This window comes from Mercenaria mercenaria, chromosome 18 (genome assembly GCF_021730395.1).
Source record: "Mercenaria mercenaria strain notata chromosome 18, MADL_Memer_1, whole genome shotgun sequence".
Lineage (NCBI taxonomy): Eukaryota > Metazoa > Mollusca > Bivalvia > Venerida > Veneridae > Mercenaria > Mercenaria mercenaria.
The window spans coordinates 7,429,045-7,442,629 of NC_069378.1; the positions used below are offsets into that span (position 1 = coordinate 7,429,045).

At 34.8% G+C, this 13,585-nt stretch overlaps 1 protein-coding gene across 1 annotated transcript in view; it reads right to left on the minus strand.

Moving 5' to 3' along the window:
- LOC123538769 (uncharacterized) overlaps positions 1 to 13,585 on the minus strand; it is a 198,685-nt gene that overhangs the window by 106,827 nt on the left and 78,273 nt on the right. Inside the window, exons 2-7 of the mRNA XM_053530668.1 lie at positions 6,026 to 6,118; positions 4,825 to 4,857; positions 3,150 to 3,725; positions 2,934 to 2,966; positions 2,285 to 2,525; positions 1,774 to 1,940 (exon numbers count right to left, since the gene is read on the minus strand). Of these exons, the coding sequence (XP_053386643.1) occupies positions 1,774 to 1,940; positions 2,285 to 2,525; positions 2,934 to 2,966; positions 3,150 to 3,725; positions 4,825 to 4,857; positions 6,026 to 6,107 (1,132 nt within the window). The 5' untranslated portion in view covers positions 6,108 to 6,118. The remainder of the gene's footprint in view (positions 1 to 1,773; positions 1,941 to 2,284; positions 2,526 to 2,933; positions 2,967 to 3,149; positions 3,726 to 4,824; positions 4,858 to 6,025; positions 6,119 to 13,585) is intronic.

Sequence of the window (13,585 nt, forward strand, 5' to 3'; positions counted from 1 at the left end):
CTGAAAATATAAAATTGTAGTCTGTCAATATAAGATGGCAGCAGAATATAAGATTATAAGATGTAAGTCTATATAGCTCATCTGTGTATGTTACATTTATACAAACCATGTATATAGCTATTCCTGCAGCTGAAAATATAAAATTGTAGTCTATATAGCTCATTGGGGTATGTTACATTTATACCAGCCATGTATATAGCTATTCCTGCAACTGAAAATATAAAATTGCAGTCTATATAGTTCAACGAGGTATGTTTAATGTGTACCCACCTTGTTTATACCTGTTTCTGCAGCGGCTGTACATATAACATGTCCGTATAATTTATTGGGGTATACTTAGTATTTCATTTATACCCTTCGTGTATTTTGCCGTTCCTGCAGCTGCATATATAAGATATCGTCGGGGAATGTTACTTTTATACCAATCTTGCATGTAGCAGTTTCTGCAGCAGTAATTATTAAACATTACTCCATAAAGAACACCAGGAATATTGTCCTTTTTCTGACTCTTTGGGATCATAAAGAGCATTCAGTTTCATTAAAATAGAACATCTTAAGCCGGTGCTACGGTGAGGGGTGGGGTGACGGATATTGCCGCTTTCATTACTTTCACGAAAAAAACAAAGCAAAATATCAAACAGGGAGCGCCACGCACCAAAAGCGCAGCCTCCCCAAAACGTACTCCCCAGCACGCAAACGCGTGCACCACACACACACACACAAAGCTTACACATCAGGACAAAACGAACAACACACACACACACACACACCCAAAGCCAACACACAAGGACAAGACGAACAATAAGCATATACACACGCGCGCACACAAAGTCAACACACAAGGACAAAACGAACAAACAAAGGAACACAGTGCGGCACCGCCCTGGAACGGTCAGTGGCAAAAACACCACTGGGGAGCTTAAACCGGCTTATGGTGCGCACCCAACCTCACTCTTACCCCCACCATGTTCCAAAGACATGGGACAGTGTAAATAAAAGTAATCCCCTCCAGGTGAATCTCTAACACACGTAATGGAAACAAAAAGGCATGGCATGTAAAACACAAAAATGCTCGTGTATAAATATATAAAAAGCAAACCTTAAGAACCAAAAACGTATGTACTCAATGCCTTTTCAAAAGACAGAGCAACAAGAGAAACACCCTTAAGGGCCCGACGAAACAGGCCAGAAGACAAATATCAAAACAGTTCAGTCCTGGTAGGATTTAAACACTGCTCATCATAGAGTCCTCCCCCTCTTCCGTCAGGAAGACCTAGTCAAACCGAGTGTGCTATTGATTTGCCTTGTTGCATTCTATGCTTGCAATGGATCGTCGTATATATTTCATTAACCATTAACTAACCCAACAACATTCTTTAAGTGTCATGTGGTGGCTATATAATGTCTCCAAGTACTTGGACACTGTATTGTTATATTTTCTGGTCTGCTATTATTTCTCTTGGTTGCATCATAAGCGTGCAAAGAATCTTCCTATATATTTCATTTATATCCATCATGTATGTAGCTGCTTCTGCAGCTGTCAATATAAGACATAAATCCACATAGCTCATCGGAATATATAACCACCGTTTACATAGCTGTTTATATTTGGTTGTTTAAAGTGTGCTGGAACATGAATCAAAGTAGGTCCAGTCACATAAACTGTGTTACACTATGCTCCACATTTACTAGACATACTAGATGCATATTTCTCTATCAAGACATATTGACACAGAGCAAAATCTGATTGCTTTTTAAACATCTAATTCTAACCTTTCAGTTGTTCTGAAGCTTTGATGGTCCCAGAAACATCCGTATCGGCATTTGAATCAGTTATCAGAATGACCAGATTGGGAACATTACGTCTTACCCCTGCCGAGTCTACAAGCAACGAGGTCCTGACTGTATCCAGCCCAGCTGTTATACTTGCAGACTTTGCCCTACACAGACAAAAATCAGTGGTAATGTGTAGGTATTAGTCACTTTAAAATTTTATATATAAAATTTATTGGTTTTATGGTTCATCTGTCTTTCAAAGATATTTTTACATTTCACAGAATGTCTTAACTAAGACAAATATTTGCTTCAGACATGCATACATGTATAAAGCTTAAAATGTGGGTTGGTCTAAAACGTATTCGCTACTCTGAATATTTATTTGGAAAGAATGGTATACCCCTAGTTGAAATAAATGCGGGAAAATATTAAAATATTGATATCTTCAACACTTCAGTAATTCAATTTCAAAAGAAAAATGCACTGTGTGCAAAAGATATCATTTTACCTGTAATTGTAATTAATTTTGTCGATTCCCGATTTAACTTCGTCTTTGGAGTAATAACTATTGAAGTCAAATAAGACAATTCCACGTTTTCGGAACATAGCAGCACCTACTCGTACTTTGTCATCATCAATGGCAGAATACTCAATTGTTGCTTTCATGAAATCTATGACTCTTTGAAAATCTGGTCTCTTCATAGTATGAGAAAAGTGGATGAGAAAAGCAACATCCAGCATTTCACTGCCTGCAAAGAGTTATATAAATTTACGCCTTTACATGAAATGTGTCCAATATTCTCCGTGTGGAAAAATAGTTAAAATGTTATGTGTTTTCACTGAATCCATCTCATACGGTATATTTATTATACATCTGCAATGGCATTTAAGTATGATTAAATAAGATCATTTTAAGGTATGATTTCATTTTTAGAAATTTAGCAGGGTAAGGGTTAAACATGTTAATTGGTGTCAGTTTCCTATGGTTTCCTCCGTAATTAAGGTAATAATATTATGAAAGATAATCAGCCGTATGTATAATATCATTTCTTATAGACCACCTTACACAGTGTATCGCACAGAGATAGGCTTGATTAATTTTATTTTGTTACATTAATTTTTCAAAATCACTGACTGAAGTGTGACAAACTATTTACCTGCGGCAGGTGAATTGTACGCTTGTTCGGCCCCTGTGAACAGAAAATTTTGCAACAATAAACGTAAACGATTTCTTAATTAATCTTATATAATGGCAACAAATCCATTTCAAACGCTTAAAATACTCTTTAAGTCATAATACGTAAATTGATAAAACAACAAAAGGATTTATTACTTTCTAATTTTCTCAAAGAGGACAAAACTAGCATACTTACTTGTAAATATTTGTGCAAACACTATTTCTTTCACTATATCAAGTTCATACACTGAACTCATGATGAATGTGTTTTCTTGTGTAGGTTTACTTGCAATTTCATTTATTTCCTCTTCTGCCTTATCGTCCAAACCATATCCTACAACAAACATATTTGCGCGGGCGTACTTGAGCGCCTCAGCTTCTTGCAGTGTGCGGTACTCATTGCGGTTCGATTTACCAGACGTAAGCAACAAAACAACATTTGGAACCTCTGGTCTGTCGCGGACTAGTACCTGGGAACGGACGCGTCCCAATGCGTCTGCGGTATTCCTTTCACCCGGAATGAAATCAGCAGTGAACATAGCGTCGACCATGTCTGTTCCTTTAGAATATTTATTTAAATCGAACACTACTTCTGGATGTGTGCTGTATGTAACCAGAGCAACTTTTACAGCCCCGGAATCTACGTCAGCGGATTCGAGAAATGATGTTAAAAATGTTTTGACTGTAATTTCTTCATCGAGAGATTCAGTAGTGTTTGAAAACTTGGATGTATCAACAACAAAAACTAGATCCACAGGACTTGAACCTATTCCTGTAAAGAAAGAAATTTTAACGTCACATTCAACATGAATAATGGTAAGATTTTGATAATGTGACTAATTTTGTGTAATTAAAAAAAACAATGACGTTATAATAATTATATCTAAAAATGTTAAATAATATTGGAATGAAAACAAACTTAAGGAAAAGATATGTTAAATACAAGTCTTTTAATATGGCCAAAAGGCTACATAAAGTGTTCGACAATTCTAAATTATTAAATATATGAAAATCGACAATAAAATCATTCGGAATAAATTGACGAGAAGACGAATGGAGTATATTTGAGAGATAGTCATTATGATGATTGCTTAACATTGGAGGAATAAAAAGGGGGTGTTACACCGTTACAATTTCTGAGCTAATATTATGTTATGATACTATCTGGGAACACAATTAACACACATATGTTTGTGGAGATGTGAGTGAAATCATACTTCAAATAACACAGTCATGCACACTAATCAAAACGAAAATGATGGCAATGTATTAATGCTTCCTATGTGGCATCTGGTCAAAAAGAATGAACTGTTGGTTAGCATAATTATTCTAAAGTTATCTGTACCTAAGTTAACACAGAAAGTTCCATTACATAACCAGATGCCTAAAACTATAGATTGTAAAGAATAATACATGCAACTTTGATGTCAGGTTTAAAACTTAAGGCAGTCAACAAAGGATGATTTGAAAGTCTGTAGCATTCAAAAAGATTTCATATGAACGTTGTCTTGATGGTGTTTGGATTAATTTGAAATACTATTCCGACAGAGCTTTACAAATCAAGTTATATCCAAAAGCATTTTGTTAAAACATGTTATCCCTTCTGTTTGTCTTCCACGTTTACACGAAAATGTAGTTGACATCGCGTACCAAGTATCTATTATTCTCCTTTGTTCTCTTAAAGCACTTAAAATTACAATTTGTTGGCAAATTTTGTTCTAGCAGCTATTTTAATATAACAAAAAACAGCTTTAATAATTTCAAAATAATCTGACTGTTGCATGTTTACAGAATAGTGTAACATAAAGTAAACAGAGCTCATGTCATGCATCGTGTACACACAGGGATAGCTCTATGACGAAATTTCTTACCCAAGTCTGGTAGATCACCAAAGTCGCCAAAGTCTGTAAAATGACGTCATAAGTTTGAAAAAAACCGATTAGAGAACTCCAAATAAAGTCAAAAGCACCCGATAAGCATAGGATCCAACATAAGGTGTAGTACACAGTCAATAGTACAAGAAAAGGAGCAAAAATCACGAAAATCGCGAAATAAAAATACCAGTTAACTGTGAGGAAAATGTTGACACATGGTTAAGAATTTAAAACGCAAGAAGCAGCACAGAATAAAAGAAAAGACAATGAGTAAAGGGTGTGGATGAGCGCGCATTAAAAATAATCTGCAAAAATTGAATAGTGAAAATGAACAATAATTTTTGTACAGATGATAGGAAACGAAAATATGTTACACATGTAAGGCAACAATTTACTAAGAATCCGTTAATTAATCTACCTAGATCTACAAATATCTACATTGAGAAATAACTACAACTAAATTTACTAAGTTAAGTAGTAAATATTTAGTTTTTTGTTATATATATTTGGCTTTTTTACGAGCTGCAATTAAAAAACATAATAATTAATACATTTAAATATCTCAAATTAATGTAAGAGTTTACAACATTGATTAAAAGACGTAAAACGTTATATTGAACACGTATCACACAATTAGTTTTTAATTACATATATAAATATAAGAGGGTTACAACATTTACATGACAAAAAGTCAGTTGTAATTTCAGGATCAACGACAAGTAGTAGTAAGATATAATATATACAAAGCACGCCAAAATATATTTGCAAGAACGTCAAAATTGGTTATGACAAAATGCTTTACTACAAATCTTTGAAATTCAATTTTAAATTTCATTGTAATACTGATTTGTTTTATTTTGAAATAATGCTAATAGAAGTATATTGTACTTTATCTATAACTATCTATTACCTTTTATGGTTACAAATCTCCTGATGCGTATATTTTTGTTGTTTATATATATGCGTGTCGTCATATCAAAATGTTTTCTTAAAATATGACGTCATACTGGTATTTGATTTCATCATGGAGAGTTCAATGTTCCATGATCTTAAATGATACACAAAGTTTCACATGCTGGTACTTACTGTATCCAACAAATTAATAACAATTTAAAATTTAACAGAATGTCCACCAGATCTATGGTCCATTTTGAGTATGACGACACAAATGTTTATTAAAGTACAACATATAACTCACCACCCTGGGCGTGTAAGTGACCAATAAAAAACGTCAGCAACACCACGAGGGACAACATTCCTCCCCGAAATCTCCCCTCCATGTTTAACACTTCTGAAAGCAATGATTCAAAGATGAATTATTATAGAATCATCTTGTCTCCGTACTATGGATACCAAAGTAGAAACTAAAAAGCAAAGTAGACTAACACGTTATGACTAGACTTATGTAAGGAACTTAGTTCATTTCAATCTGATTTCAGATTTTATCAGTCAATACGAATATTATTTCATAAAAACTGCCAGAGGAAAAGCACATTTTTTATATAAAATCAAGTGTTGACAAGCGTCAAAATAATGACGGCAACGTAAGATTTCTCTTGTTATTTGAAATTCTAATGTCTTCCATTTATGTTTTTCATTTTGTAATATAATTAAAGCCTCACTTGTTATACCTGTTCGAAACAGTATATAAATATTGCATTCCTGAGACGGTGATATGAAAAATTTTCACCGCGAAATATGTGAATATCGACCGAGGCGCCACCCTCTCTGGAATGCAATATTCATTTTATTATACCGAAATCTTATAAAGGTCAAAACATTTACTGGAAAATGTGCTTCAAATCTGGAGGCTGTAGCTTGAGAAATATGAAAGTAGGTACTAGGTAAAAATCAATGTCAAATTTCAATTCAGAACAAAAAAATATGCACGTGGTCCAAATTTGAAGTCTGTAGCTTCAGAAATGTGAAAGTAGGTCACTAGGTCAATCACAAGATCAAAGTTCATTCCGGTACACAAAACTATGCATGTGGTCCAAATTTGAAGGCTGTAGCATGAGAAATGTGAAAGTAGGTCAATAGGTCAAAATCAATGTCAACTTTCATTTCGGAACACAAAACTATGCATGTGGTCCAAATTTGAAGCCTGTACCTTCAAAAATGTGAAAGTAGGTCACTAGGTCAATGTCAAGGTCAAAGTTATTTTCGGTGCACAAAACTATGCATGTGGTCCAAATTTGAAGGCTGTAGCTTGAGAAATGTGAATGTAGGTCACTAGGTCAAAATCAAGGCCAAATTTCATTTTGGAACACAAAACTATGCATGTGGTCCAAATTTGAAGCCTGTACCTTCAAAAGTGTGAAAGTAGGTCACTAGTCAATGTCATGGTCAAAGTTATTTTCAGTGCACAAAACTATGCATGTGGTCCAAATTTGAAGGTTGTAGCTACAGAAATGTGAAAGTAGGTCACTAGGTCAAAATCAAGGTCAATTCATGTCAAGGTTCATCTTGCCACTCAAAACTATACATGTGGTCCAAATTTGAATGGTGTAGGTTAATGACAAGAAGATTTTAAAAGCATTTCCCTATATAAGTCTATATGAACCATGTGACCCCCGGGGCGGGGCCATATTTAACCCCGGGGGGATAACTTGAACAATCTTGGGAGAGAACCACTAGATGATGTTACATTACAAATATCAAAGCCCTAGGCTTTGTGGTTTGGACAAGAAGATTTTCAAAGTTTTTCCCTATATAAGTCTATGTAAACCATGTGACCCCAGGGCGGGGCCATATTTGACCCTAGGGGTATAATTTAAACAATCCTAGTAGAAGACCACTAGATGATGTCACATACAAAATATCAAAGCCCTAGGCCCTGTGGTTTTGGACAAGCGGTTTTTCAAAGTTTTTCCCTATATAAGTCTATATAAACCATATGACCCAAGGGGCGGGGCCATATTTGACCCCAGGGAAATAATTTGAATCATCTTGGTAGAGGACCACTAGATGATGCTACATACCAAATATCAAAGCCTTAGGCTCTGTGGTTTTGGACAAGAAGATTTTCAAAGTTTTTCCTTATATAAATCTATGTAAATTATAAAAAAATGGCCATAACTCACTCAAATATTGTTTAACCAGTCTGATTTTCAGGGGTACACAACTTGGGTACCAATACATCATTCTGACAAAGTTTGGTCAAAATCCCCCCCCCCCCCCCCCCCCAGTAGTTTCTGAGGAGATACGTTAACGAGAAATTGTTAACGGACGGACGGAAGGACGACGGTCCACGGACACAGAGTGATTTGAATAGCCCACCATCTAATGATGGTGGGATAAAAAAGTAAGAGCCAGGTTCAATAAAATGCTGTTAGACAAAAGCGAAAATGAAAGTACTAAATCTACAACAGCTGGTGCGTGCACTGTTTTTGTGTGCGAAAAAATGACATAAACATATATAAGTTACATTACACGTACTATAATACTAAAGGGAGGTTATCCTAACATTACAGAAAAGATCACTGACAATAATATTAGTTCCCTTATATTTTGCTATCAACGCTTTCATTTTGACGCCATTTTTATCGGTATTAATTTTATAGATTTTATGTAAACTTTATAAGCAAGCATCTAAACGGGATTAACGTATTTCAAGACGTCTTGGAAAACATTTGCCTCTCCCAAGGATTAGGGTAGGCGTTCTTAAGGCACCTGACGAACTTTAAGCATTGCTAGCTAAACAGATAAAACATGAGAATGTTTGACGTTTTGGGAATGTGTCGGATAGATGATTTTGTACTCGCATTCATCATCTGTATTAAATATTACTTCACACAATTTTCTGTATTTTTTGCTTCCTTACAAACGACAATTGCTTTTATATGTGCCTGTTCCCCCTTACAATGAATGTATTATGTACCCAAAAATGTTTAAATTTATCATTATAAAATTGATATGAAAGTGAAACATTGTGTGTGGCAATTCACCTTGATTTATATTGTGCAACACACAATAAATTCACCCTTTAACATTTTAGATTCGATCAAAGGCAATTATGTTCATTTTCATCAGACCGTGATACATTTTTATACAATTAAGTGATTACAGAAATTAAACCAAAATATATATTTTACGCTTATTTACGCTTAACATATCACTATCCATTTAACCATTTTGAGAAAACATAAAAAATATATTTAAGTTCGCCCATAGATTGTTAATATATATTCTTAATGTTATGTCTTCACGTAGTGATTATTTGAGCCGTGCCATGAGAAAACCAACATAGTGGCTTTGCGACCAGCATGGATCCAGACCAGCCTGCGCATCCGCACAGTCTGGTCAGGATCCATGTTGTTCGCTAACAGTTTCTCCAATTCCAATAGGCTTTAAAAGCGAACAGCATGGATCCTGACCAGACTGCGCGGATGTGCAAGCTGGTCTGGATCCATGCTGGTCGCAAAGCCACTATGTTAGTTTTCTCCTGGCGCGGCTCATTTGTCCTTTGCTATCACAGAGTCCATTCAATATTACGAAAAGAAGAGTTCTGCTAAAGCCGGTGATGGATGTTGCACGTTAAATACCTATCATAAACAGACCTATCAAACCGAGTCTATTATTATTTTGTTGCGTACATCCCATGCTTTTGAAGGATCTTTCAGTACATTTTTTTCTAATACATGACTCAAGCTTGTTAAAATAAGGTAATATATTAAAATGGAACAGTAAAATAACAAATCAATATTTTATATGGCTAGTTATCATAACACGTAAAACAAAATATGATTACCATAAAGTTTAAAAGTGATAATTCTAGAAGAAATCTCGGCACTTTCCAGAAAGAAGGGTTTGTTAATATTGTTTCATGTTTGTTAAGAAAGTATTTATCAACTTCTATTTTTAAACTTGGTTTCTCTATTTCAATATGTGTGTAACAGGTGCTTGTTAAATACAGTGATACTGATAACAGTTTTTGTTCTTACATTATTCTGTAACTTGGAAACATACAATCAAATTGGTGAGGACGATCATTATTCATTTGAGCCGTGCCATGAGAAAACCAACATAGTGGCTTTGCGACCAGCATGGATCCAGACCAGTCTGCGCATCCGCGCAGTCTGGTCAGAATCCATGCTGTTCGCTAACAATTTCTCCAATTCCAATAGGCTTTAAAAGCAGACAGCATGGATCCTGAATCCATGCTGGTCGCAAACCCACAATGTTGGTTTTCTCATGGCGCGGCTCATTTCCATTTCCATATTGTTTTAAGCAGTGCTGCAAAGTTTGAAGCAAATTGTATTCAGATAACAAACAGTTAGATCTATCGAGAAAGCTAATACTTCTGCCTTTTTGTTAGAAAATTGATTTGCATATTTCAATTCAGACTGGTACAGTTTAAAGGTTTCTGTAATCTTTAACACTCTGTTTTGTGGGTCAGGAATGCATTAATGTCTACTAAAAAGAGAAGACAATTGTGATACCAGTCTGTACTCGAAGCTCAAAGAGCAACTAAGCGAAAACCGGTTGCTATTATTTGTTTTGTTTCGTTTTTTGCAGGCACTGTCAAATATCACAAGTAAAACAAGTCAAACCCATATGGAATTATTTATAATGTTTGAGAAAAACATCTTGAAAAACCCTTCAGATTTTAAAGTTACCACTTTTTTCTGCACATTTGTTTATAGTCAAACACTTGGCCTGTCACTTCAATTAGAAGAAGTAGGAAAGCGCCTGCCTACAACACCAGAAGATAAAAAAATCAGCACAACACTACAAATGTTAGTGCTAAGCTCTATAATTGGTCTCCCTGTTGACATCGACACCTTAATTACGAAATGAAATTGGCGAAAGTGCACGTTTAAATATGTTGTCTAGCAGTATAGACTACAGAGAGAAAATGTGAGACATGCTATGCATATACTGCACTTGTTTCGCGTATATAGAATCAACCATAAGGTAGCGTATAATTAAAACCTGAATATTGATTTATCGCCTGACAAGTGAAAATAATATGCTGTCACTTAAAGTTACCTTTCATGGAATTGCAAGCATATATACCTTTTATTTACGTTTTCAGACAATGCAAATAGCAATTGTTATATTTAATTTTTATTTTGTTACTTTGCAATCACTAATTTTCTTGGAGTACCGAAACTTATTTTTAAAAAGTGAACTTGAAAGTGTGTTTTCGTCGTTTTTTTTTTTTATACTTAAAAAAAATCTCATGATATAAAAAATCAACAAAGCCAACCGCATGCAGTAGTTCCGAATTTCGGTAAAATAATTTGAACTTAACTTGTATCTTTTGCTTTTGCTTTACGAAGTGTTCACAATTTTTCCACATAATCATTCTTGCGGCCCGACACTGACATAGTTTACATCCGGGTATAGATGTCTGCGCATGCGCCGAGGTTAACTGGCCTCCGTGGCCCAGTGGTTAGGGTCGCTGACTTCACATCACTTGCCCCTCATCGATGTGGGTTCGAGCCTCATTCGGGGCGTTGAATTCTTCATGTGAGGAAGACATGCAGCTGGCTTACGGCAGGTCGGTTATTCTACTAAGGTGCCCGCTCGTGATGAAATATTGCACGGTCTTCCTCTACCATTAAAGCTTTAACTGTTTAGTAGTATTTCCCATTTAAATCTTTGAACGTATGACGATTTTCGTTGCTTCAATATTGAAAACAAAATTATTTGACCACGTACAAAACGTAAAACTTTTGCCCTTTGTTATATAAATATTGCTGCAAACTTTCGACTGACATAACCATTAAAAGAATTCAGGTCGAAACAACATTTTTTTTCAATGACATGACTAAAAGAAAACGTGCCATTTTCTCGCCCAATCGACCAGCCATGCTTGTCACCAGTCTAAGATGTTTTCAATTATTTCGCAGTTATGACAACATCATGCTGTTAGCATACTTTTGTGATTATGATAGATGTGTTTGTTCTCAATAACTTGTTGAAAACTGAGAAAAATGTAGTACAAGTCGCACATATGTCTGAGAAACTTGTTCTCGATAAAACGGCCTCGTGCTGCTAAGAAATGAAAGTAAGTGTCGTGACTGAATGTAACATTTATACTGTTATTACATCTAGAAACTTTTTTTTTTCAATCTGAATGTTATGCCTTAAAAAATATAGATACATTGAGAAGTCCTTAATCTGTGACTGATTACCATAATACGGTTTGACCAGAAAACGATAGAACAAAAGGATACTGCGCTCTCAATAAATTTTTTTTTTTCATTCAGTTGTTAAGTCTGTTTCTACAAATACGATATATTTTAGTAACTGTATAAACCATATCTTTTTTATGAAATTATTTGTGTCAAACAGAGGGATTTTCTTTCCTAAATCATGATCGAGTTCAGCTCTAAATGTTTGTAAGACAAGGTTTTCTGCTGATAAAACGCTTTTGTTTCACAGTATATGGCTAATTACATATAAGTGGTGGCTAAAAGATTTATTACCTCGCTGACATGAGTTTCAGTTATACCCATATGTTTCAAATTTTCAGAAAAGTTCCTAGTCATGACTTGTTCTTTTCTCCTGATCTTAAAAACTCAGTTAATATGCCAAAATAATAAAATGTGTTTCATAATACCACTTGTGGATTGTTAAAACGTAATTAAGACACATGTTTAATTAAACAAATGTTCCTAGTTACCTCATCTATACACATTAAAGACACAGCTTGTCTTAATACCAAAATGTAAAGACTTTTTTGTTCAAAATTGCATTGTCTGTAGAGTGTGTGCAAGCACACTTGATGTATTTTCGAATCGTATTCATGTAAATTAATTATTTTTCATGTAAAGAAAGGTATATTATTAATCCTTACACTAGTCTCCGATCCATTATTAATGCTTATTGATGGGCCACTGGGTGTTGATTATGAAAATATATTTTTTAAAACGAGGTGTTTCAACTATTCTAAACAATATTGAACATTTCATTGATTTTTTAGAGAGCAAACAAGATAAATTTTGTATTATTTCATTATTAAAAAGCTATACAGAGTCACCTCATATTTCTTACTATTTTATAACTTAAAATTCATACTTTCGAAGAAAAGGAAATCCAATCACATCAAAAATTCAAACCGTCTTTTATTCTTTTATTATCGTTCTTTTATTATCATCTTTTTGCAACTTCCTTGTAGTAGTGAACGCACTCAAAATTCTATGAACTATAATTTTATATTCCGCATCATATTTGAATAGACAAAACGCCGCCGTCACTACATGCTTATAAAGCTTACAAGTAACCAGCTGAACTAGTTTTTGTATGAAATCTTTTCCTAAATGTTTGTAAACCACATCTAAGCACACTTGATATGTATATTTAATATTAAAATCACTTTAATAGCATTTTTATGAATCACACAAAGATAGTGTTTCACACAAAGAATATAATTATAGAGTAGTTATATATTTAAATGGGATTTAATGTCAAATGCTTAATAAAGGTTGATCTAATTTTAATATTTATGATAAATGAGCCGCGCCATGACAAAACCAACATAGTGGGTTTGCGACCAGCATGGATCCAAACCAGCCTGCGCATCCGCGCAGTCTGGTCAGGATCCATGCTGTTCGCTAACAGTTTCTCCAATTCCAATAGGCTTTAAAAGCGAACAGCATGGAGCCTGACCAGACTGCGCGGATGCGCAGGCTGGTCTGGATCCATGCTGGTCGCAAACCCACTATGTTGGTTTTCTCATGGCACGGCTCATATATCAACATCCCATAATATTAACCAAAGAATTTCCCTTAGAGGATAGAATTTGAAG